The sequence below is a fragment of the Balaenoptera borealis genome (genome assembly GCF_965194805.1).
Source record: "Balaenoptera borealis genome assembly, chromosome: 6".
In the NCBI taxonomy this organism is placed as follows: Eukaryota; Metazoa; Chordata; class Mammalia; order Artiodactyla; family Balaenopteridae; genus Balaenoptera; species Balaenoptera borealis.
The window spans coordinates 11882990-11909783 of NC_138863.1; the positions used below are offsets into that span (position 1 = coordinate 11882990).

A 26794-nucleotide genomic window follows, 5' to 3' on the forward strand; every position below is an offset into this window, starting at 1 on the left:
CGCCCTGGGTGGCGCGCGAGGAGGAAGGCTCTGCGCCAGGGCGGGCGGCCGCATAGGGGCGCTGCCCGAGCGCTGCGCAGAGGCCGGGCGCGGGCGCCGCTGCGGCACAGCCGCGGGGCGGAGAGAGGCGGGCGCGGGGCGGGCTCGGTCGGGAATGTAGAGACCCGGGCGGGAGCCTCCCGGCGGCGGCGGCGGCCAGGCTGCGGAGCGCAGAGGCTCCGTCACGTGTTTTTCTCCTCCGAGTGAGACGCCGGCGCGGTCGGAGGGGGCCGGCGCGCAGAGCCAGACGCCGCCGCTTGTTTTGGTTGGGGCTCTCGGCAACTCTCCGAGGAGGAGGGAGGAGGGGAGAAGTAACTGCAGCGGCAGCGCCTCCCGGGGAAGATACGTCTTCCCCGACTCCTTCCCCAACCTCCCCCCGTTTCGCCTCCCGCCCTCGTCCTCCCCCCTCCTCCCCTGCCGACTGGAGCGAGGGGCAGGGATGAGCCTGTCCCTCTGGCGCGTCCCCAGCTCCCCAGGCTGCCTAGTAGCGTTTCGCGTGGAAAAGCCACTTTCTCCGCCTGCCGAGATGGGCCCGAACGGGGGCTGCAGAGGACGCGTCCGCGGGCGGCGGCAGCAGCAGCAGCAACGGCCGCAGCGCCGCGGTCTCTGCGATTGAGCTGGTATTTGGGCGGCTGGTGGCGGCGGGGACGGTTGGGGGGGTGGGGGTGGGAGGAGGCGGAGGAAGAGGCGAAGGAGGAGGAGGAGGGAGAACCCCGTGCAACGTTGGGACTTGGCAGCTCGCCTCCCCCTGCCCAAGGATATTTAATTTGCCTCGGGAATCGTTACTTCCAGAGGGGAACTCAGGAGGGAAGGCGCGCGCGTCTGGAGGGGCAACGCCAGGACCCCCGGCCGCCGCCTGCCTGCGCCGGACTCTGGCCCCGGCGGCGAGAGATGCTTCTTCCCGGCCGCGGCGGCTGAGAGGAGACTTGGCTCTCGGGGTATCCGGGCTGCACTCGCGCTGGACGCGCAACCTCCCCGCAGGGCATGAAACGCCAGTAAACTCCGGTCGGGGCTATCTCCTTGGCGCAGCTGCTGCGTCCTTCTCTACTGCCCCTCCCCGGCGCGGAGGGCGGCGTGGATTTCGGAGTCAGGGTTTCTGCCGCCTCCAGCCCTGTTTGCATGTGCGGGGCCGCGGCGAGGAGCCTCCGCCCCCCGCCCGGTTGTTTTTCGGCGCCTCCCTCCGCGCGGTGGCGGCGGCGGCGGCAGCATGGCGAGCCCTCCCGAGACGGACGGCTTCTCCGACGTGCGCAAGGTGGGCTACCTGCGCAAGCCCAAGAGCATGCACAAGCGATTCTTCGTGCTGCGGGCGGCCAGCGAGGCTGGGGGCCCGGCGCGCCTCGAGTACTACGAGAACGAGAAGAAGTGGCGGCACAAGTCGAGCGCCCCCAAACGCTCGATCCCCCTCGAGAGCTGCTTCAACATCAACAAGCGGGCCGACTCCAAGAACAAGCACCTGGTGGCCCTCTATACCCGGGACGAGCACTTTGCCATCGCGGCGGACAGCGAGGCCGAGCAGGACAGCTGGTACCAGGCCCTTCTGCAGCTGCACAACCGTGCCAAGGGCCACCACGACGGGGCCGCGGCCCCCGGGGCAGGAGGTGGCGGGGGCAGCTGCAGTGGCAGCTCCGGCCTTGGCGAGGCTGGGGAGGACTTGAGCTACGGGGACGTGCCCCCAGGACCCGCCTTCAAGGAAGTCTGGCAGGTGATCCTGAAACCCAAGGGCCTGGGTCAGACAAAGAACCTGATTGGCATCTACCGCCTCTGCCTGACCAGCAAGACCATCAGTTTCGTGAAGCTGAACTCGGAGGCTGCCGCGGTGGTGCTGCAGCTGATGAACATCAGGCGCTGTGGCCACTCAGAGAACTTCTTCTTCATCGAAGTGGGCCGTTCCGCAGTGACGGGACCCGGGGAGTTCTGGATGCAGGTGGATGACTCTGTGGTGGCCCAGAACATGCACGAGACAATCCTGGAGGCCATGCGGGCCATGAGTGATGAGTTCCGGCCTCGAAGCAAGAGCCAGTCCTCCTCCAACTGCTCCAACCCCATCAGCGTTCCCCTGCGCAGGCACCACCTCAACAACCCTCCGCCCAGCCAGGTGGGGCTGACCCGCCGCTCGCGCACAGAGAGCATCACTGCCACCTCCCCGGCCAGCTTGGTGGGCGGGAAGCAGGGCTCCTTCCGGGTCCGTGCCTCTAGTGATGGCGAAGGCACCATGTCTCGCCCTGCCTCTGTGGACGGCAGTCCTGTGAGTCCCAGCACCAACAGGACCCATGCCCACCGGCATCGAGGCAGTTCCCGGCTGCACCCGCCTCTCAACCACAGCCGCTCCATCCCCATGCCTTCTTCTCGCTGCTCGCCTTCCGCCACCAGCCCGGTCAGTCTGTCGTCCAGTAGCACCAGTGGCCACGGCTCCACCTCGGACTGTCTCTTCCCGCGGCGGTCTAGTGCTTCCGTGTCCGGTTCCCCCAGTGATGGCGGTTTCATCTCCTCTGATGAGTATGGCTCCAGTCCCTGCGATTTCCGAAGTTCCTTCCGCAGCGTCACCCCGGATTCCCTGGGCCACACCCCGCCGGCCCGCGGTGAGGAGGAGCTGAGCAACTACATCTGCATGGGAGGCAAGGGGGCCTCCACCCTCACGGCCCCCAATGGTCACTACATTTTGCCTCGGAGTGGCAACGGTCACCGCTACATCCCGGCAGCCGGCTTGGGCACGAGCCCAGCCCTGACAGGGGATGAGGCAGCCAGTGCTGCAGATCTGGATAATCGGTTCCGAAAGCGGACTCACTCTGCTGGCACGTCGCCTACCATTTCCCACCAGAAGACCCCATCCCAGTCCTCTGTGGCCTCCATTGAGGAATATACCGAGATGATGCCTGCCTACCCACCAGGAGGTGGCAGTGGAGGCCGAGTGCCCAGCTACCGGCACTCCGCCTTCGTGCCCACCCACTCCTACCCAGAGGAGGGTCTGGAAATGCACCCCTTGGAGCGGCGTGTGGGCCACCACCGCCCAGACACCTCCAACCTCCACACCGATGATGGCTACATGCCCATGTCCCCAGGGGTGGCCCCAGTGCCCGGGAGCCGAAAGGGCAGTGGGGACTACATGCCCATGAGCCCCAAGAGCGTGTCTGCCCCTCAGCAGATCATCAACCCCATCAGACGCCATCCCCAGAGAGTGGACCCCAATGGCTACATGATGATGTCCCCAAGCGGCAGCTGCTCTCCTGACATTGGAGGTGGGCCCAGCAGCGGCGGCAGCAGCGGTGCCGCCCCTTCTGGGAGCAGCTATGGCAAGCTCTGGACGAATGGGGTAGGGGGCCACCACTCTCACGCCCTGCCACACCCCAAACTCCCTGTGGAGAGCAGTAGCGGCAAGCTGTTGTCTTGTACGGGTGACTACATGAACATGTCGCCAGTGGGGGACTCCAACACCAGCAGCCCTTCCGACTGCTACTATGGCCCTGAGGACCCCCAGCACAAGCCAGTCCTCTCCTACTACTCATTGCCAAGGTCCTTTAAGCACACCCAGCGTCCGGGGGAGCTGGAGGAGGGCGCCCGGCACCAGCACCTCCGCCTTTCCTCCAGCTCGGGTCGACTCCTCTATGCTGCGGCCGTGGAAGATTCCTCCTCGTCCACCAGCAGCGACAGCCTGGGCGGGGGATACTGCGCGGCTAGGCCCGAGCCCGGCCTGCCGCATCTCCACCATCAGGTCCTGCAGCCCCATCTGCCTCGAAAGGTGGACACAGCTGCCCAGACCAACAGCCGCCTGGCTCGGCCCACGAGGCTGTCCCTGGGGGACCCCAAGGCCAGCACCTTACCTCGGGCCCGAGAGCAGCCGCAGCCACAGCCGCAGCCGCCGCCGCCCCTGCTGCCCCCTCCGGAGCCCAAGAGCCCAGGGGAGTATGTGAATATTGAATTTGGGAGCGATCAGCCGGGCTACTTATCGGGCCCGGGGGCGTCCCACAGCTCGCCTTCTGTCCGGTGTCCATCCCAGCTCCAGCCGGCTCCCAGAGAGGAGGAGACGGGCGCGGAAGAGTACATGAACATGGACCTGGGGCCGGGCCGGAGGGCCGTCTGGCGGGAGAGCGCTGGGGTCCAGCCGGGCAGCATGGGCCCGGCGCCCCCTGGAGCTGCTAGCGTGTGCAGGCCCACCAGGGCAGTGCCCAGCAGCCGGGGTGACTACATGACCATGCAGATGGGCTGTCCCCGGCAGAGCTACGTGGACACCTCGCCGGTCGCCCCCATCAGCTATGCGGACATGCGGACCGGCGTCGTCGTGGAGGAGGCCAGCCTGCCTGGCGCCGCCGCGGCCACGCCCTCCTCATCCTCGACGGCCTCTGCTTCCCCCGCTGCGCCTCAAGGAGCAGAGGAGCTGGCGGCCCGCTCTTCCCTGCTGGGGGGCCCGCAGGGCCCAGGGGGCCCGAGTGCCTTCACGCGGGTGAACCTCAGTCCCAACCGCAACCAGAGTGCCAAAGTGATCCGTGCCGACCCGCAAGGGTGCAGGAGGCGGCACAGCTCCGAGACCTTCTCCTCGACGCCCAGTGCCACCCGGGCAGGCAACACGGTGCCCTTCGGAGGGGGGGCTGCAGCCGGGGGCGGCGGTGGTGGCAGCAGCAGCACGGAGGATGTGAAACGCCACAGCTCTGCTTCCTTTGAGAACGTGTGGCTGCGGCCTGGGGAGCTCGGGGGAGCCCCCAAGGAGCTGGCCCAAGTGTGCGGGGCCGCGGGGGGTTTGGAGAATGGGCTTAACTACATAGACCTGGATTTGGTCAAGGACTTCAAACAGAGCCCTCAAGAGCGCCCCGCTCAGCCGCAGCCTCCTCCTCCCCCGCCCCCTCATCAGTCTCTGGGACGCAGCGAGAGCGGCTCCACCAGCCGCTCCAGCGAGGATTTAAGCGCCTATGCCAGCATCAGTTTCCAGAAGCCGCCAGAGGACCTCCAGTAGCTCAACTGGACATCACAGCAGGTGCGTTTCATGGTGACAAAAGTCAGAAGACAAAATTGCTTTTAACCTTGTGCTCGAATTCGGTTCCCCTGCCCCCGCCCCTTCTTCCCTCTCCTCCCCACGGCTTCTTTAGGGAGTGCACTCCTAGGAGGGAGGGGTCAGGGTACAGGAGATGACACCTGTCTGATGGCCCGATAAATCTGTAGGAGCAGCCACAGGAGGGCTTTTTCCTTTGAGGTTCCCAAGTGAAGTACTTTGGTTTTTCCAAGACATATATCCTACAATAACAGTTCTGAGGTTTGTGAAGTTCATATATAAGAACCTTGATCCCTTTATCGAAGTTTTCTTTTGACTATATAATTAGGTCACTCTCTGGAAGGGACAGTTCTATAAAAATATTTATTAATACAGGGGCTAAGCCCTTCATGTAAAGGTAATTTCTCAGAGCTCTTAAGGGTGATTTTATCAAGTTGTTCTGTGTACTTTGGTTCTGTGATTTCACAATACCAAGGCAACATAAATAGCAGTGGGAAGCATCAATTTTTGTTCCTGTTGCCCTAAAAAGATTCAGAAGGAAGAGCTTGCTTAGGCTTACGTATTTAAAGAAATACCTGTCTATGACTCTCTTTAGAACGTAATTATTGGTGACATTTGTTTTTGTTCCTGCATGAAGATTTATGAAATATTACTCACACACCGACCCACAACCTCACAGGCGTGGCTGCTTTTGTACAGTTAAGGCTGCGTCCGTCTGGGACCCATTACTGAGTTAAGAGTTACGAAAATTCATCTCAGCTTGTGTGCCTTACAATTGTCTTTTCTTGAAAAGGCCCGCACAGAGACACCACACAGAGCATATTGGGGCTACTGTACATCTTCTGTAAAATTACCTAACATTTTTACACTGAAGAGAAGGAATATTAAGTCAGGGAAATGGAAGAGTTTGGTTTTCATCTGCACTGAATGTAAGGGCTAACCCTTGTACTCTTCGTTTGTAGGATATTTATTGTTTGCCTTTTAAGTTCTAGAGTAGATGCCTCAGTGACTGTTGAAAGTTGGCTTCAGGTGGTCTGCGGCTAAGGCTGTACTGAAAACGAAAAACATTTGTAATAGGAAATTAGCCTGCCCTTGGTTCTGTTGAGACTGTTTTCTGGGGGTCATGATTGTGGGAGGAGGAGAGGAGTATAGTTTGCAAATAATGAGATGAGTTGGCAATGTAGAAATTTCCAGCATTTGGAAACACTTTATTCTGACAAACTGATAATCTTGTGATAGTCTTTTTATATATGCTTCACCGAATGAGCTTTTAAAAGCATTTTTCTTCCTAATGTGTGTCCATTCATAAGAAATTCATGTGTGTATTGGGTTCCTATTGATAGGTATTTTTTTATTATGTGGTCACAGTCTCCTTGATTCTAACAGTTTCTAATATTTGACCCATATCATTTTCTGTTTCGTAGAACAAGGTACAGGTATACAGACATTCAAACTAAGATTTTAGCTGATATATTACACAAAGAATTTATTTGATTAGTATTCAAGATTTATTTTCATGATTCGTTCTCTAGAAGAGAGATTTAATTGTGTACCTCAACAGTAAAAATTTTGGTTATTTCAAATGATGTTTTTGGAAATGTGAATCTCTCTAACACTTTAACTGTTTGTGTTGCAAAGTGTTTCATTTATAAAAGAATGAGAATTTGAAGGGAAAAAAACCCAGCAGAACTAAGATTTTGCTTTTAAAGGAGATGAAAGATGAGGCTAACAAACAATAAGTTTTCCTCACCTGTTTTCTTAATTTGAACAGGTTTTGTTTTTCAAGAGAGTAGAATAAATACTATTTTGTTCTGAAGGAAATTGATGACCAAATAAAGTTTTTGTTTTTCAAAAGGGCTTTAAAATAAAATCCTCCTCATATGGAGGATCCACTAAAAACGAACCAACCAAAACAAAACAATCTTCTATTCTTAGCTTTCTGAGGGAAAATATAATATTCTGGAACAACCATATAAGCATATCCTTAATAATCCTGGAGTAGCAATAGACCATGCTTTGATAGCACCATGAAATAAAAATTCTAAAATGTGTATTTGTAAGATGTAAATGGAGAGAGTTGAGGATGTGTGTGTGTATGTGTGTGTTTTAAGTGAGGTACCAAATGCTACTTGGCACATTTACATCCTGAGTTCTGCTTGTCTGCCTTTGCCCTGTTGAGTTTAAAGATGTGATACGATAGGCAACTATCACCTGAAACAAAAAGAAATCAAACCTGTCTGTGGCAAACCACTTTGCCTGGGAATGAGTGTGTTAGTTTGTGAAAACCTTGTTTTCCTAACTTCCTCAGCAATTGCTATCTTTGCCTGTCTTTCCTGTTTCTCAGGTAAAACCTGAAATAGGAAAGGAATGAGGGGCTCAGAGATGTGTGCTCTTTCTCCTAAGCCCTCTTTTTAAACAGCTCTGCTTGTTGAATATTTTTCACTGGAACATTTCTGAGGCATTTAGTGCAGGTCCCCCAGGACTGCTGGTTTGCCCTTGATTCACCTTCTGTCTGACCACCTTTTCTGTTTCTCTTCTCTCTCTTGTCCGTCCGTGTCTCCTCTGGGTTCTGACCTGCTGGATTGTTTTATCCCCCTCTCCTATGCCCCTTGTTTCCCACCTCTTATTTCATGTTCCTGCCGTTGTCTTTTTTTTTCTTTTTGGCTCCATTTCATAATTTCGCAGTACTTGTGGCCTACTCTCCGCAGAGAGTACACTGAGAGTCCAAAAGAGAGGGCAGAAAGGGCATGGCAGCCCAGCTATCTTCAACCAGCATTTACCGCAAATTTGTGTGTTAGTTTTGTAACTGCAGCTGGGCAGATAGAGCAGGCTTTGGCAAAGACACAGACTCCAGCCATTGCTTTAAGGTTCCTTTTTTTTTTGGTCATTTTGTTACATCCCCTTGAAAAACAAAATGGGCCATTTTTCTTCCTTTCACTGCATTTCCTAGTTGTGATTTCCAGGATGCCTACCTCCACGACTACCTCCCATCTCTCCTTCCCTCTCCCTCCCTCCTGTCCCCTCGCTGTGTGGCCTTTTTGTCTGGCGCACACCCTCTGGGCTCTGGCACTTTCCCGTTTCCTCGGTCACCTCTGCTTCCTGCATTCCTCCCTATTTATTTGGGGCTTGGCTTCCCTGCCTCCTGCAAGCCCCCTTTGGCCTGGGGTCGGGGGATCTGCAGCGAGGCTGAGGCCACCCTAAGAAGACTCCAGCCCGGCCCTCCTCCGATCAGCCCGGCCCTCCTCCGATCAGCCCGGCCCTCCTCCGATCGCCTGGGCGCGCGGGGGCGGCCGGGTCCCTTCCCCGGCGCGTGGTGTGAGGTGGCGGCGGTGGCTGACGGCGGTGGCGGGCGAGCCGCGGCCCCTGCAGGGCAGTACGGAGTCTGGCCCTGAGCGGGCGGGGCAGCCGGGCTCTGATTGGCCCCGCTGGAGCCAATCAGCGCGAGCGTAGGCCGAGCCGCAGCAGGGGTGGGGAGGGGCCTCGGGCGAGGGTTGATAGGGGGCCTTGGTCCGGAGTCTGGGGGTGGCGGCGGGCCGGGCATCCGTCGCCCACCCTTCTCCCTCCACCCCTTCCCTCTGGAGCCCACAGAACTGAGCCAAGTACACGCCCCCTCCACGCCCCTCCCAGAGGATGTTATGCACTCGGCCTTATTCTTGTCCATCTAGACCAGAATCCTAAGAATGAGAAAGTCCAACCAGCCCACTGACAGAGGCCGGAAACACACGCTTCCTCTTATATTTAATTGAGAAAAATCCAGGCCGTGACCATGTGACGTGCCCCATTTTGTTTCCCTCCTCTCTTTACTACGGTTTACTACTACGCCACGTTCCTGTTCCTTCACCTTCCTGTCTTGAAATCTGCAAGCAGGAGGGAGCTCTACAGCACGTGGTTGTAGGATTGATTGGGTTGGCTCAAGATTTTTACATTTACTTCTCTTACTACTGGGAGGGAGGAGAGAAAAAAACGGAGCAGGAAATACAAGTGCTGTGGCTGGCACCGTGTGGGAATCATTCGGAAAACACATTTGGCTTGAAATTACGTTAGGGTCAACCCTTTACTGAGTGCTTGCAGTTTGCAAAGCACCAAGCTAGATAAGATCAACAAAAACTGACCATCCTCGGCCCATGGGAGCTCACTGAGAAATGAAAACGTCTGATGTAGCTTGCTTGCAAATCGTGAGAATCTAGAAATTCGTTACAAGGGCTTGGGTAGGGCTCCTTACTGAGCTTGGAGGTAATGCTGCTTGCTTCTCAGAAACAGGTTTGTCTTTTGACCAGTGACAGCCCTAGTGGCAGCTCATCAGGGCAGACTGGGCGAACTGATTTTGAAAGCTTGCTAGATTTGTGTTGTGCTCCCTCACATAACCAAAATTGTGTGAAGTGTAGTACCAAATGAGATCGGAAATTTGTTCAGATTTGTCTTTTGTACAATAAAGAGGGGAAATAACAAAGAGAAATACCATGGAAGTATTTTCTTCTCCCCATCCCTCTCAAATAAGCATTTCTCACCAGCCAGCAATCCCTGTTGCAATCACTGAATCATAAGCCCCAAAGGCAGCATTTTTCCTTAGGTGTTGATTGAAACATCGCAGGTGAAAATGTAAGGAAGTAATTCTATGCCCCAATACTGCTTCTGAGCCGGTGGGAGTGAGCTTCTCTGCTGTTCCAGAAAACCTTGAGCATCTAACAATCTTCTTAATTTCTGCCATTGTTTGGGTAGCTTTTTGTGTTAAAAATAAATCCATAAAAAATTTCATATATTAGAGTCATTTATCTGATTGCCCCCCAGATAAACACACTATCTCCAAGATTGTCTTACAAGTAAGAGACTTGGAATCCAAAAGGGCATACTTCCCTCCCCCCTCCTTTTTTTTTTTTTTTTTTTGTTTGTTTATCAGAATTCCCGGAAAGTAGTTTAATGCTATCTTGAATGATACAATGGAAAAAACAGCTTCTGGGAGCCAGAGATCTTGGGTTGTAGCACAGCCTGTGCCCTTCACTAAGCTGAGCGACCTTGAGAAAGTCACTTTATTTCTCTGTACATATTTCCTCATCAGTAACTGGAGAATTCTGTTCTAAATTATTCTAACTTCCTTTGCATCTCTAAACGTAGGGATATTTTGGAGAAAATGACTGATATTCTTTAATGGGTCAGTTGTCCTGAGGATTCTTTCTGAAGAAGCTATTGATGGGGTTGTAATGAAGTGCATTAGAATATACTGTTCTGTCCTGTTCTAACTTCTGGATCACTCTTTATGGTTTGATTCAGGACTGATTTTTAACCTTTCTTGTTTGGAGGGGGCATTTTCAGGTTTTAACAGACCTTAAGACAAACCTTCCTGACTACACCAGTCTAAATTTTTGGAACCTTCTCTAGACTGGATTCGGTTCCTCTCCCTCCTCCCTAAGGTCACCTGTTGGAAGCATCCCTCCCCACCTGACAGTATAGGTCAGGCTTTAACCAATCCATGTCTATGACATTACTCTGTTTATTATGTTGGAAATCACCCCTTCTTGCGCTGGTGGTCTGTTTATGGACAATGTTTCTCATTTGTTCCATCAGAATCCTTCAGTGAGGTATCCACTTGAGTGAATGGAAAGGAAATCTGAGAGGGCAATTGGGAACTATAGGAATTTGTGCACAATTTTTTTAGTTTTATTTTTCTCTGTTAGATGTGTGAAAAAGTTCTTGCTGGCAGAAATCAGTGTTGTCCGACTTTGTGCTTCAGGATTTTTGATTGGTCGTTTGAGCTGTACAGTGCTTTGCTGACCCAGTGTAATCCTGACTGTCCAGTTGCCAATGTATTCAGAGGTTCCTACCCTTTGGGCACCTCCATGTGGATTTCATAAATCATTAGAATAGTTTATTGACTCTTTCAATCAAAACTTCTTTGACCTAATGCTTTTCCAATCCTCCTGCTATAATCATATATATTTCTTAGCTGTATAGTATATGAATGGTTCCTTTTATTTTGGTGGGTTGGTAGTTTTAGTATAATAGAACATTTCACAATTTTAAGGTTTTGTTTTGCTTTGTTTTAAAGAAAACCATTTCCTCAATTATTTCCTCATGTTACGGAGTTACTGGAAATTGTATTCAAGGAAAATAGCTTCTTGTGGATTAGTTTGAAGTCAGTTTCACACTAAAGATTCTGTAACTTTTTTTCATACTAATACTTTTTTTTTTTTTTTTTTGGCTGCGTTGGGTCTTCGTTGCTGTGCATGGGCTTTCTCTAGTTGTGATGAGCGGGGGCTACTCTTCGTTGCGGTGCGCGGGCTTCTCATTGCAGTGGCTTCTCTTGTTGCGGAGCACGGGCTCTAGGCACGCGGACTTCACTAGTTGTGGCTCGTGGGCTCTAGAGCTCAGGCTCAGTAGTTGTGGCGCACGGGCTTAGCCGCTCCGCGGCATGTGGGACCTTCCCGGACCAGGGATCGAACCCGTTTCCCCTGCATTGGCAGGTGGATTCTTAACCACTGCGCCACCAGGGAAGTCCCCTAATACTTTTCTTGCGTTTAAAATAATAGATACTCTACCACATTTATAATTATGTAATTGACTTATTATTTCATTACCTTGTGAGTCCATAGCTATATGGCAAACTTTAAAAGTTCTTTTAAAAATGTTATTGAAACAGGCTCAGAAGTTGTAATCACATTGAATTTTAACTTAACAGAATTAAATTTTGATGTTGGTAAGGTATAATTGTATACTCATTTCAAACTATTGTGAAATGTTGCAAAAAAAGTTGTTGTAAAGCTTTTTAAAATGATAGACTAGTAAATATCATCTTTTTGGTTCTATTCTTATCTTCCAGTATAGAAATGATAGTATTTTCTCCCATTCTTAATTTATGGGAATAGGCGGAAGATAGATCAGATAAATATAAGGTACTGTCATCTATGGGAAGAGGAAAGTTTTCCATTTTAATAATCTTGCTGCAGGCTCTACCATAATCTATTTGTTAAAACAAATTTGGTTGGATAAATGTTATTTGTGCTTCTTCAATGAGTCAGTGATCTTTGAATAACAGAGCTTTTACAAATGATGTGTTTATGTTGAAAAGGCTGCTTTTCTTTTTCAACCCCCTTTCTGCATTTTCATGAATGATAGCGGTGGAATTAAATACGTGGGTCAGACTATAATTTTAATTGTATTTATCTTCAAGCAGAGAGGAGATTTTTGTGGTTTTATTACCCTACCTTGAATATTTTATTAAGCTGTGTTGCCTTCATTGTCTTCCTTTGCCATTCCCTGTTTTTTGTTGTTGCTGTTTTCCAGTCTGTGCCACACTGTCCATCATCACCCCTGACCCTGTTGGAGCCAAACCCATATACACTGGTTGCTAATTGGTCGGGCTGAAGAAGATGCCAGTATAACCCAAGTTGTAGTAAAGAAAAAAGACGTTGATAAACTTCCCTCCCCCCTTTTTTTTCTGTTGACCAAAAAGTACTTTGATGTGAGTTCTCTGATCCTCCCTGACATATTTAGGTCATGGTACTGAACAGTATCAGTTAATCTTGAGAAATTGATAGTTGTGTTATGTTTGTTGAAATGATCAAAGAGGCATTCTTTTGGTTGTTGTTGTTTTCCTTCATATATATCTAGTGTGGCAAACAAGTTATATTTTACACAGAAAGTCGTGATTCTTTTAGGAAGGTTATGATCTAAATGAGACAGGCAAAATTTAAAAAAAAAAGACATTTGCTAAAAATAGAGCAGTTGAAGATCTCTGAAATATTCAGTAATTACTATGTATTTAACTACTATTCAATATTCTCCAATGATGATTTCCCTGTTCTTTTAAAGATTATTAAAAGGGCTCTATGGGATATGAAACGTAATCATACTTAGCCTTGAATTTTAGGGATTGTGGGAATAATCAGAAGAACTTTCCATCTCCATTACAATAATGGAGGCCACCCACCTCCCAACCCCAAAATAACTGATCTGCCTTTGGCCAGACAGGCCCTAAACTATGATTCCCCTCCCCCACTTTGCCTTAATAAACACCACTGAGCACCTGTGGTATTTGCAGCCATCTAACCATGGCTTCCCGCCTCACCATAACACAAGCATACTTAAATAGTCTATATAAGGCTGTTGAAACTCTCCTTTGGGAGAATGGTGCATTTTCGGCCATTCTGCTAGCAAACATAATATTTACAAGAAGCAAGAAAAAGATATCTTTGGTCTAAGTGAAGCAGCCAGGAGAGGGGTCCAGGTGTTAAACGTGCAGGAGTTTTGTGAGTACTTGTCACGGGTTGGTCAGTGTTAGGAAACATGGGGTGAAGATGAGGGCTGCAAAAGAAATTGTAAAATCTTTTCTTTTGGTCTTAGAAGCATTATTATTCAAGGACTTTTTCTCCCCCTTTGGGTAGGTGGTTTTTATTGTTAGTAGTGAAAACCTCTAAGCCTCTGACCTCGGGTTCCTGTGCTTGCTTCTGGCGGGAAGTATAATCTTTGAGATTTTGTCATTTCTCTTTTTTAAGCTTTCTCTCTCTCTCTGTCTCTCTCTATTTGTTTTGATGGTGTGCAGTCATACTTGTTTTTAAGCTTATGGTAGTTTCTTCCAGAAACATTAAAAAGCATTTTTTTAAAGACCACCAAGTTTTATGATAGTTTGCTGTATCTATTCACACTATTTTTTTCTTTAACATTTTGGTATAGGCAACGGATGCATGTGCTGTAAGTTTCAAGTGGTTTAAACATTTTTTTAAAGGTATAGCGTGAAAATGAAGCCTTCCTCCCACTCCAGTTCCCCAGCTTCTCTTCTCAGAGGCCACCACCAATGCTCGTTTTTTGTTTATCTTTCCAGAGCTGAGCTGCTCATAAAATTTGAAGCTTAGTAACAGAAAGTTGGGTAAATGCCCAGCAGCTCAGAGTCTTCCACGGAAGAGCACACTCAGACCCCACATTTCTGCACGAAAGGATCACAGCAGACGATATACCTCTTACAATAGACTCACTGCTTTGTTTTTGTTAAAGGGAAAGAGAAAAGTACTCTTTATTTTCCATGCCTCTTTTGAATACTCAGGTTAAAAGAAGTACATAACCCACAAAGGAGGAAAAGCATTAGTTAAGAAATGGTCACCTTTTCTAACTTTGAGGTGTTTGTGCTGATTGATGGAGAAGGGGAAGGTGTCTAAATTTTCACATTTTCATGGTATTACTCAAGCATTCGGCACCCAACCACCTTAGCCCCCCACCCCAAGACTGAATGAATAACTAGTTCTTAATATAGTGTAGTAGGATTAAGTATAAAGGTTAAGGATCTTTGTGAAGACTTTCTGGACACTAGGGTCTCATAGTTTTGAGAGTTCAAATGAATTAATGCCTCTTGCTGGATGACTGAGAGCTAGAAGTTCACCTCTGAGAAAAACATAAAAAGTGACTGCTTGGAGCTTCTAGTACCAGAGGCTGTTGTCTATATTCTTAATGCCATTGGTGGTTGGTGCAAATATTCATGCTATTTTCCTAGAGTAGAGAATTATACTTTCTAACAGTCCTCAGGCGGCTCACACGGGACTGGAAATGAAATGTTGTCCTGGAAAGGCACCCAGAGCCCGAGGACATGAGGCACCTTGAACCATCCTCCCTCTTCCTCTTCACCAGGACTGCCCTTTTCCCATGGACACAGGAAGCTGGACCGGATGAGAACTTAAACTTGAGTGGGGAGAGATGGGGAGCAATGACTGAAATGGAGTCAAAGACTTTTAAATGGGTTGAAAGAGGTTTTCCCACCTGAGCACAAGCCCAGATCTGGGTAATGCAGAGTTGCTAATTATTGGAAAGCAAACCCAAAGGGTTGGCAACATCCCACTCAAAGCCAAAGCAGGACTTTTAACTCTTTGCCCCAGATCTTCTACCAGGCCGTATTTACTTTTTTCTTTTACCAGAATCCCCAGTGTCTTAAATGTTCCTGAGGTTACGGAACAAAGCAAAATGGGGCCACTGTATAAAGTATGTCATGGTAGAAGGAGGGGAGGGAGATCCCTAAAGTGTTTTGAGGGGCTGGCTGAGTGAGGGTATTTATAGCCTAGTCTTGGCAACTCCTACCTACTCCGCTCAACACCTCCCTTGACTGCTGTTTTTGCCCCCTTTCCCAATTCCAGTGCCTGCTTTAAACCACAGCTAAACAATAATTTTCTTTCAAAGTTGATCCCATCCCTCTGGTTAGATTAAGGAATGTAAATATTACATTCTTTTTTAAAGAATGGGTAATGACTTAATTTCTGAAAATATTTTACCTCCACTAGTAGGGTACCCTGGACATCATTGGGATTATAGTTAAAACTTTCCCTTTTGCCTAAACTTTACTGCGTGTGTGTGTGCGCATGTGTGTGGGGGGGAAGTGGGGAGGTGGGCCAGAGGGTTAGGATATGGAAACTACAGTCCAGTAAAAAGGGTTCTATTCCTAAAACTAGGTCTTTAAAAGTATCTTGCAGCCTGAGCCTTGGTCCCTCGCGAGTCCCTGCAAGGGACGACCTTCAGAAAGTGTGCCGGCTTGTTGTTTCTCGGGCCTTTGAACCGGGTGAGGAATGTATCTCAAGACGGAAAAATGAATGATTGGTGCTTTTAGCCTCCAGCTTGAAACTCGCTGGAGGAATGTTATTGTCCCTTCAGAGCCTGCTTTCCAACCACCTGGCCTCTTGGAAAGCATCTTTGCAGAATGAAGTCCTCAACAAAAACCCATGCCACATACTGGACTGAATGTTAATATTATGACATAGTATGAGTGTGTTTCGTGTTTGGTAATTGCAATCATTGTTGCTTTTGTTGTGGTCATCCATTTACAATGCTTGGTGTCAGTTAATTTATCTCTTGTAAAAATAAAATACAGTGTGTGTGTGTGTGTGTGTGTGTGTGTGTGTGTGTGTGTGTGAAAACAAAAACAAAAACAAAAACCCATGCCACCCAATTCGATCTAATTCATTAGCTACTTTTTGGTGGATTTTAAATGAATGTCTCTTCTCTAAGAATAGAACCCCATTCTATGGCTTCCTCACCACCCCAACTGAGATGATTTATGGTTACTCATGAGATAAAGAAACTTCAGGCTTTTTTTTGGCTTGGGGAATATTATTTTAAAAAATAGTGGCAGAAGGTATTTAGGGACATAAATAAAGAGTTCTTAGCTCTGATGAGTTCAGAATGGATTTCACCATCTGTAAAATTGCATTTGCAATGTAAAATCAATACATTTAAATGATCAAAGAAAACATTTAGAGTATTCGATTTGCTGGGTTCCAGTGTACCTAGCACCCAGTCTCTTTCCTTTCTTTTAGAAAGCTTACCCCTTCCTGAGAGATGCTGGAAACCCCTGTCCTGGCTCTAATTACTGGTTTAATGCTACTCCTTCCTACTAAAAATTGTAAGCTGTTTGAGAGTAGTGTCACTAATTGTTTCATGACTCCAGTATCTGTGGAGGCGCACACAAAATGCTTGCCGACTTAAAAATTTGTATATCAACAAACAGTTCTGGAGAGAGTTGTTGAACGAAGGAGAAGACGGCTTTAGAAAAATCCCAAACAAAAACAATACTGTGGATATATTTTGAGTACCTCAAGCCATTTCATTTGCCAAATATTTTAAAAATCATATTCAGATTTAACAATATATTTAAAAAAATAGTCAAGCAAAATTACAGGAGTCTTTGCAATCTGATATGACCGGATATGAAAACTTGGGGAAAATTAATTACAGCTGCCTCATTGCTGTGTCTGAAATCCTTGGAAACTTCCTCTGTTCCCCCAAACCATTCTTTTAAAGATTGACGGAAACTTTGCTTTGTTTTGACAAGATTTATTTCTTTGCTTCCAACAGTAGTTCATCAACTTTTATTCTGCTAATAGAGTTCTTCTGATGTTAATTGTAGCCTACTGATCTAGGTCAGAGCATAGCATTTTCACTGAGGTTTAAGATATCAAAAGCAATGAGAAAAGTATTTGAAAAATAATTATTGTATCATAGTTACCTCTATTTTTAAAAAGAGGCCAGTTGTTAAGTATTTGATTCATAGAGTAGCCTTCTAATTTGTCCCTATGCTCGTTCTTTTTCTTCCTCTCGAGTATATTGTTGCTAATTAGCCCTTCTACTAAAATATAGGTAAGGTCTGGGAAAAGGAATTAAATTTAAACAAGTCCATTTTGCAAGTGTGGTACTTCTTACTACTCTGCTAAAAAGTTATCTTGGTTTCAGCAGTTGACCCTAATTGCCAAGATACGAGACTTTTCCCCTGTTTCAGCTCTTGATTAAGGCTGGGCTAGTTTGATGACCAAAGGAGTAGAATGTATGTTCTAAACTAGCTATTCAGCTATTATAACAATTCTTCTTAAACATTGCTTGAAATTTTAAGTATTACGCTAACAATTAGCATCCAAGCAATTTTACATATAGCAAAACATTTGTCATCCTTTCACATAAAACTCCACAAGTCCCCAGGATCTGTAACATAAATGTGTTCTATTTTATTTTAAATAGGACTTCAGTTTTCTTGGTCTTGCACAGTCACATTGGCATTCAGGCTACTTTCTAAAACTTGAAAGTGTTTCCAGCGGGTATGTGTCGGGTATTGAGCTAGGCTATTTCTCTCTCTGCCAGGGTGGTTGACTGGGTTTACATGCTTAGTGCAATGTGTCTGGCATTTGGTTGACACTGTTTGTTGTAGATACTGAATGAATGAATGTGGGACCATATGTTTTTAAACCACAGTATGGGAAAGGTGCCAACACCTCATTTATCTGGAGAGCAGAATCCTATTCTATTCAGGAGGACAGAGAGTTTTTCTTAGCTACATTACCACTGTCTGACACTTGGTGGTACTTCTTGTCTTACATGTTTCCATTCATTCCATAATTAAACTGTTGTAATTACTGAACCTGGAAGTTTGAAGAAATCATAACTGGTCTTGAAGATAGTTTTGGGGAATCGCCAAAGACTCAAATGTTTGTAGTTCTGGTTAATTAATGCAACAAGGAGTTAGTGAGATACTACTGAGTGTCAGGCGTATCCCTAAGTTTTTGAGTTACAACTGTAAAGAAAACACATGAAAATTCAGACCCTCATAGAGCTTTTTTTCATGAGGACTGATTGAGGGAGAGGCTAGAAAGGATCAGCCTTCTCGGGGGACAAATAACATCCACTGAGAGAAGGAATAGGGACTACTGGCCCTTTTTCTGGACTTGAGGGGTTGACATTGACTTGTTCATGTACTTTTACTTTAAAACTCATCATGTCCTTTTGCCTGGATCTAAGTACGTCATTTGTACTCCTTGTGGTTTTTCAGTCATGAGTAAGGTTGCCTTGTGACTCACAAATGAAGCAAAGTCAGATTTTCCTGACGTCAAAGGGCAGGATTTGAAAGAGAGGGAAGTAAGACTTGAAATTGGTGTGTGTCTGCTTGAGAGAAGATTGTCTTATGTGAAAGGCAAGATCTAGAACAGATGACACCATGGGAAGGGTGTGCGGGGTGTGTGATGTCTCCAGGAGGCCCTGGAAAAGACTGGCCACAGCTGTGGCCACCACTGTGTGTTGGGCCACATGTGTGTGCTGGTGTCATGAACCACAGCTTATGTCGTAGTTTTGGATGGTAGTATTGATAGTTTTCACTGCGTATTAAGAGGTTCCTTTTGAAGACTATTATGCAAAACTGGTAATTTGTCATACCAATTCTTTTCTGAAGTTTTGGTTGAAAATTCTGTTGGACAATTATTTAATATGTTTGCTTTTCTCTACATTTATTCTTTATACAAAATGTGAGGAAAGACCAATATCTTGAAACTACTCTTTAAAAAATGCTTTTATTTTGATATTACTGTGTAATTTACTAATAAGGATCTTCAGGTATGTTCCTGTTACATCCATACATCACGAGAGTAAATTCCACCATTTTGAGGTGACTTTTCTAGTGGTTACCAGCTTTTACGGTGATGAAATCTGAGATTATTTCCCTCATTCTGATTTTAGTTGTGGTGACAAGTGATGACCCTTGTCCTTTTTTTTTTGTAAATTGAATATATAAATTATATTTTTATCAGGAGATTTAACTTTATGTAGTAAAAAAAAACTTCTGTAAGGTACAATAAGGTTCTAAAAACAAATTAAAGATAAAACAATGAATACATTTAAACGTGCAGAAGATAAAACAAGAAATCATAACAACATTGGTACTGTTATTAATCAGTTTGCTAAAAGAGGAAGTAAGACTGGAAATGAATTTAAACAGAAATTCATAGAAGAAAATAGGCCATAAACATAAAATATTTCATAAGTGATTGGACAATGCTCATGAAACTGAATATGACTTTCTGGGTTTCAAATATAATATATATCAATATTTAATTGCTGAAATTTAATTGTAGAGCCAGTTGCCTCTGAAAGAAATTTTGCATCATCCAACTTTTCTATAAAAAAATCAATAATTATATCAAATACAGTTTACAATTTGGGGTTCTTTAAAGTGGCCAGGAAATTTAAAGGTGTTTGAAAACCATTTAGAGAGAAGAATACATGAATATTTTTATAGCTAACTAAACTTGTTTTATTGCTCATTTTTAACTCAGTAGTATTTTTTTTAAGCATTTCCTTACTTTCTGTTACTATAAGATACTCCATGATCATCTTATTTGTTTCCTGCCCCAGTCCTAGAATCATCGGTTTCTCCAAGGAGCCCTGATTCCTTTTATTGGAGAATTGTATTAGAAACCAAGATTTGGCACTAGATGTGTTTGTTCCTACTGGGATGTTATTTCTTTTTTGCCCTCTCAGCTGTCAGAGTAAGGAAATGCATGTGTGTATTACTAACCCATATATATATACACATATCTATAAAAATTTCTGCATGTAACCATCTGTAACTATACTAAGCTAAGCATGAGTTCATACTAATGTATAAACTCTAATAAATTTCTGTATGGATCATTCTAGCCTCCTTCCCTTGCTTATCTGCACCTCCCACCCCAAAAGTGAGAAACCTGGCTGTCACCATCCTTCATCCATTTACTTATTTGTTCAATTCCACTACATATATGTACAAAGAAGTGTCAGAATTGTCAACCCATGCCCTATAGGAAATGACTTGATCAACTAGAGTGCAGTTTCTTTTGCCTTTAGTTTTGTAGATTTGCCTCGTTTCCAGTTACCTAGGTCAGCACCTGATAATCTCCACATGCTTCAGTGAGGTTGCTTCATGCATCTGTAATACATCTAGATGCTTCGGTCACATTCTACATTCCACCCGTAATCACTGATCTCTCAAATTTAAAAAAAAAATTTTGCATACACTTAAGGCTTACTCTTTTTGCTATCAAGTTCTAAGTTTTGACAAATGCTTAATGTCTTGTGTTTACCATTACAGTATCATGCAGAATAGTTTCACTATCCTAAAAATTACCTGTGCTTCCCTGTTTAAACCTCCTCCCTCTCCCCAGCCTCTGGGGATAAACCACTGATCTGTTTATAATCTCTGTAGTTTTGCCTCTTCCAGAATGTTATATAATTGGAATCACACAGTACGTACATTTACCAGACTGGCTTCTTATACATAGCAGTATGCTCTTAAGATTCATCCATGTCCTTTTTTATGGCTTGACAGTTTCACTTCTTTTTATTGGGGAATAATATTCCATTGTATGGATGTACCACAGTTTGTTTATCCAGACCATTGACCTTTTATGGGATGTTTTCCTACATGTGTTTGAAGACCTTTGTGAAGTCCTCTCTCAGTTTTCCCTTCATATTCACCATTATTAAGTTTTAGTTGGCGTTCGGATTTCTCAAACCTTCAGTCAGTTTTGTGGTTCTTTCCAAAACCTATAAAATATTCTGCATCTTTTTCCTGCGCAGAATTGGCCAACATTCTGGAGTAGAGTGTTTCAGACCAACCCAGGCTACAGTTGGAGATTTGCTTTCTGATTTCTCCAGTTCTCCCCCATTTTAATCTGCTTGTGTCAGTGTTTATTTGTTCAATGGCAGCAGAACGTTTTAGATTTTTGTATCACGTTGGAGCCACTGTGATCACCTTCTTAAACTCTCTTGCTTCAAGGACCTAGCTAGTTGGATTTTTTTAAACAATTACATGAATCCTTCTAGTAGTCTTTTTTTTTTTTTTTAAACATCTTTATTGAAGTATAATTGCCTTACAATGGTGTGTTAGCTTCTGCTTTATAACAAAGTGAATCAGTTACTAGTAGTCTTTTAAAAAATATTTTATAATATTGCCTCACTATAGAGATTTACAAAATCCATTTTTCTCTTACAGTAATTGTTTCCCAGGTCTCAGGGGATCAAGTTAATCCACTTCATGTGAGCTTGGTCATCATCGATTCTGGACATCCAGGAGGAATCTGGAACTGGCCAGGCATTCCCGTCTGATCTGGGTTCTGGGTGGTTCACACAAGGCAGCCACAAGGTTCATCCCTGTCTGGACTTGTAGTCTGGGAACAGGGCTTTCCTTCCTGGACTACAGAATTGTTCCTGGCTCATAAAGGGGCCACTCTGTGAGAATCTGTGCTTATCACCCTGGTGTGAAAAAAGGCAGCTACTTAGCAATTGGCTAAAAGGGGCATGAAGAGCCTATTTATAGAATCTTTCACCACTTAACAAAAATTTTTGAGCATTTACTATAATTCAAGGTGAAGTCAACCTTAAGGCTACTCTCCTAGGGTGACTTCCATTGACCAAGGTAAAACCCCTTCTTACCCAGCTTGGGTGGATGTGCTCTGGGGCAGGTAACTAGAGGAGGGAGTGATAAGAGGGCCATAAAGGCACAGATGTTTTGTTCAAATACCATAAAATCCCAGGCCGTTTATCGTTTGTGTTCTGTGCCATAGTCCCATTCCACATAGTCTTTTTTTTTTTTTTTTCTTTAAAAACACAGACGTTGATTTTTTTCCTCTCTTTCTCTGAAATGGTCTCAGCTTGTTGTGTGATTCTGGCAATAGAATTCCTGACATACTAGATCATAAAGATTATAGCTAGGTGTCTTTTATACCTGTGTGCATGTGTGTGTCTCCATGTATTTTATCCTTGGGTTACATGAGTAATTTTTCAAACACATTCCTGTATAATCAGTTTTGTTGTCTGTACTTGTTGACTATGAAAGCCCCTGGAAGAGTTGTTTAAAAGACCTAGGGGTTTCTTGAAACACATCCTTTTCACCAAAATGACTCTCTGAACAAAAGCTATTTTTAAGACTGTTTAAAAATTAACTGACCTGAAATAAATCTTATGTTCTTTTGTGAACTATATATTAAAAATAGGGATCTATATCTGCTAATGGCTTTTGTTTCAAAATTTCCAGAAATATCCAAGTAGAGTGCCATAGGTCATTGACTAGGGACATTCATGGGATCCTCCATAGAATTCCTGGGGCTGCTGGATTTTGCACGTTCTCGATTGCCACCAAAGCCTAAGAGGAATTGGTGTGACTGGACTATATTTGCATTTAGAGTGTTAGCAAGCCTCCAGAGTACATATGCTGGGCTATTTATGAAACAACTTCAGCTGACAGCTGAAGATCAGAAGATTCTATTTTGGGACGTGTCCTAAATGTGAGGTTCTGTGGTGAAAAAAAATTTAGTGTCCTACAGATAAGAATACTTAAAACAGGAAGCAATGGTAATTTACTGCATCCTGTATAAGTATTCTTATCAGTCTGATAAGCTTTTGGTTTCAGTTCTGCTTTCCTGATTTCTTTTCCTGTAATCAGCTTCTATAAGAGGATTAAAAACGGGGGGGGGGGGCGGGGGGGGGGTGGTTCAGGGGTCCGGAGAGAATTTACCAGCATCATTTTTCCTGTCTTGATAAGACTCTTTCATTTCCTACCACTCAATGGTATTTACTCTGCTAAGAGAAGAACCGTGGTGTACTGTGGTTCACTCATCCCATTGGCTCATCTACTGTGTTTATGCCTATAGGATTGCTTCTGTATATATTGTAATGCAAGGCTAGGTTGCCTATCATATGTGAAAGGTTGAATGATATGACAGAACCAGCATGGGCAGGAAAAGAGGAGATGTAAATTTTATTCCTGATTCGGCCACTTCCTGGGATCCAGCATTCTTTGACCTAATTTTCTGGTCCATAAAATTGGATGCAGTGATAATTTCCCCAGTCTATCTTACAGTTTTGTTTGGATCAAGTAAAAGTGCAGTTGTAAACTATGAATTGCCTTTCAAGCCTAAGGTTTTCAGTGGTTTGAGTTTAAATCCCACCACTCCCCTTTCGCCCTTAGAACACAAGGGTGCTTTTGGTTTATGTCCTTTCCTTATTAAGAACATTTTTCAAATTCAGTGAGCTTCTTAGACATCTTGGCTGGACGGGTATATTGTGATTGAGTGCCTGAAAAGATGCATCGACTCTGACTCTCTAGTTCTATTTGTTTCATGAAGCTTGAATGTGTTGTACAGTGAAATTCTAGGAAACTGGGTTGCATTTATTAGCTGGGCATAGAAAAAATAAAGTTCTACACGTGGGCTAAATTATTTTATAAGCTGAAAGTATAAATCAGGATTAAAGACGGAAATGTATTTATTAAATTTTAAAAGGAGGTATGTGCATGCATTTTATGCATTTTATAGTTCCTGTGGATTTAATTATATACTAAATATGGAAAATAAAAGTATTACTGGGTGGTGATGAATGTTTTCTTCCACAAAATTCTTGTTGATAAATATCTCTACTCTGGAGTCTCAGCACCCTTTGCCAGAGAGACCTGGTGTTCCTTGCTGTGCTGTTCCTTTCCTTTCCCTGTCATCTTGAAGTGACAGGGAAAGGAAAGAATGACTCACCCACTTAGTGAAGGAACTAGATTAGCTCTTGAAGGTTGGTCCTAGAATCTCAATGGTACAGTTTACCAGTGCTAAAGAAAGGAAGCTTTGGAGAACGGAAGCTCCAATAGCTGAAAGAGTGCTATTTTACTCTTGATGGGATAAAATGGCTTTGGTGGTGTTGGCTGTGTTGTGATTTTGAAAGTACCCCCTTCCCCCCAACCCCTGCCACAGGGGAGAGTGAGTATTCAGGTGTGAGCTCATTCTTGGTCCTGACTTGCTTTTGTCAAGGTCACCGGTTTTGTGGAGGGATAATGGCGATAGGGTACACGTAGCTGTAGAGGAGTTTCCAGCAGGGTGCCCTTTCCAATGCTCAAGTGCAAAGCATTAGTTAGCTATCCAGAACGATAATTTCAGGGGCTCAGTAGGCGCATTTGTAGTCCAAAATTCAGAGCATGTGGCTCCATTGGTCAAGGAAAAAGTAAATAGAGAAAAAATGAGAACAAAGGGGTAAGTTGGAGGAGATGTAAAATTGTATGACACTTTTGGAGCTAGTCATTGGCCATAGTTAGTTAATGATTTATAACTAACCAGGGGTCAGGAGTTAGAATTTTAGTTATTTTGCTATTTTGTTTTCTATGTAGAGTGGATTATGTAAACTGTTGTATGAGTCTCTAGAATTTATTAAGAAAAATATTGGGGCTGTTAAGTGAACTTAAAGATGATAAAGCTGAAAATGTTCATCTTATAGATAAACTCAGGCCCAGAAAAGGTGAGTAACTTGCTAAGATGACACAGCTGTTTTGTGGTAGCATCAGCCAAGAACTCCAATGTATCCTCTCCAGCTTGATGCTTTTCCCCATGCTATACTACATACAGATGTGCGTGTGTATAATGCTTTGTCTATTTTAATTTACATACATATAAAATATGTTACGCATATGTTACATATTCACCTTTATATGTAGGCTCTGTGTGTGCGTGTGTATGTGTGTGTGTATTACAGATTTAATTGTTCGTTCATTTGTTCCTCACATATTTTTAATGCCAGGCACTGTTTTGGGTTCTGGGAATATTGCTGGGGAATGAGATTTAGTTTCTGTCCTCATGGAGTTTATATTCTAGTGGGACAAACAGATAAAGTTATTTCAAATAGTGGTAAGTACTCTTAGGAAAAAACCAAGCAGAGTAGAGGAGTTGGTGGGCAAAGTATATGATCATGAATTTATCAAAGAAGCTAAGTGGACCACACTCAGATTTAGTTTTAATTTATTATTTTTGAGGGTTGTTTTGAAAAATTCTATTGGGCAGGAAGCATTCAAAGTTTCAAAGATATGTTGGGAAAAAATTGTAATTTTTGAGAATAATTAAAGGATTTAAAAGATTGCTCGTTAAATGAAGTTTCCTCTTTTATATGCAGAGTGTTTGATTATTAGCCCTGCTTGAAAATAATTTAGGAACACTGGTAATTAACTGCCTGTATCTATGATTTAGTCAACCGTTACCATAAAGTTTTAAAAATGCATTTATGACTACTAGGATTTTATTAGTGCTCTTTTTTTCAACCTCCTGTTTCCTTTCTGGGAGAGGAATATGTTTCCTAGTGCCTATGCTTCTCATATAGAAGAGCAGTGAAAACTGTGAGGCTATATTTTACACAACTTGAAGGGGTTTATCTTACGTAATAGTAAGGCAATCAATGGATGATATGTCTTAACTAAGATAAATGTGTGCTTGTTATCAGTGTAACCCGGAGTTCATTCAGAAAAGTTGGAAGACGATTTCATTGGCTTATGACTTTTTTTATGCACCTGTTTTCCCAGAGTCATAGATGCAAAGTTTCCTAGAGAGAATCACCAAGAATCCCTCCCTATTATCTCCCCCTTTTCCAATAAAAGGATCACTTTATTAAAGTACTTTGATGTTACAATGATAGGTTGATAAGTTGTTGCTTTTCAAATGGAAGGTAAGTCTCTAGCCTCCTGTGAAACTCTTCGGAAGCCTGAAGTGACACATCCTGCGTGTCTAGGTCTTCCGTGCGTTGACTGGTTGGCTGGGTGGCCAGGCCCAGAAGTGGCTCTGTGGTTCCATGGGGTGCTGGAGGCCTGCAGTGCTTTGGTCTAATGTTTGAACTTCCTGAAGACACCCTGGACAGTCTTGATTGAGCTTCCTTTTCCTTGTTAGTCACTGATCATATGAACCTGAACTGGCCTGATTTTAAGGTCCATGTTCTGCATTGCCAGTGTCCATCCTTGGCTGGGCAAGGGCTGGTGTCCTTAGTTGTCTTCAGTTTCATTGTTTGTTCATAACTCTTTTCTGACTCTGTACAGTTTACTGCAATCTTTGGCACGTCGTCAATGCTGTAAGAGCATTCTTGCGGTCATAGAGCAATTTGGCAGCCTTGGATTAGGAGAATTCTAGTACCAGTTTCTAGGTTCTGATCATCTCTTCAGTTGCATGAACAGTTTTGAAATATATAGAATAGAGTTTCATAAAATACGTAGAATATGAGTGGTCCTGTTATGCAAACAACTATTACAACGCTGTTGGAGAATGGGTCGCAGAAGGTACCAGCTGTCCTGCCTCCGGCAGCTCTGATGACTTTCAAGAAGAACCAAGATCTTAGTGAACTTCTGAGGGCATCCAAAATGGTAATAACCAAATAACAAGGCCCTACTGTATAGCACAGGGAACTATATTCAATATCCTGTGATAAACCATAATGGAAAAGAATGTAAAAAAAAGAATGTCTATATGTGTGTAACTGAGTCACTTTGCTGCACAGCAGAGATTGGTACAAGATTGTAAATCAACAATACTTGAATAAAAAGAAAAAATTAAAAAATAAGTAAAAAAACAAATTGGTCATAGCCAAGGTCTAGTTTCCAATGGATGTTAAGGTCAGCAAATACAGAAGAGTGCTCAAGACAGTTTTGCCAATCAACTCTTGGCATATTATGTAGTACACAAACACTTATGCCGTTGATTAGCCCTTTGGCTGTGGTTC

At 44.7% G+C, this 26794-nt stretch overlaps 1 protein-coding gene across 2 annotated transcripts in view; it reads left to right on the forward strand.

Annotated features, from left to right (window-relative positions):
- Positions 1-781: 781 nt before the first annotated feature.
- IRS1 (insulin receptor substrate 1) overlaps positions 782-26794 on the forward strand; it is a 66238-nt gene continuing 40225 nt past the window's right edge. For both annotated transcript variants that reach the window (XM_082396295.1, XM_082396296.1), the window contains exon 1: positions 782-5005. In XM_082396295.1, coding sequence (XP_082252421.1) covers positions 1247-4984 — 3738 coding nt within the window. In that variant the 5' untranslated portion in view covers positions 782-1246 and the 3' untranslated portion in view covers positions 4985-5005. The remainder of the gene's footprint in view (positions 5006-26794) is intronic.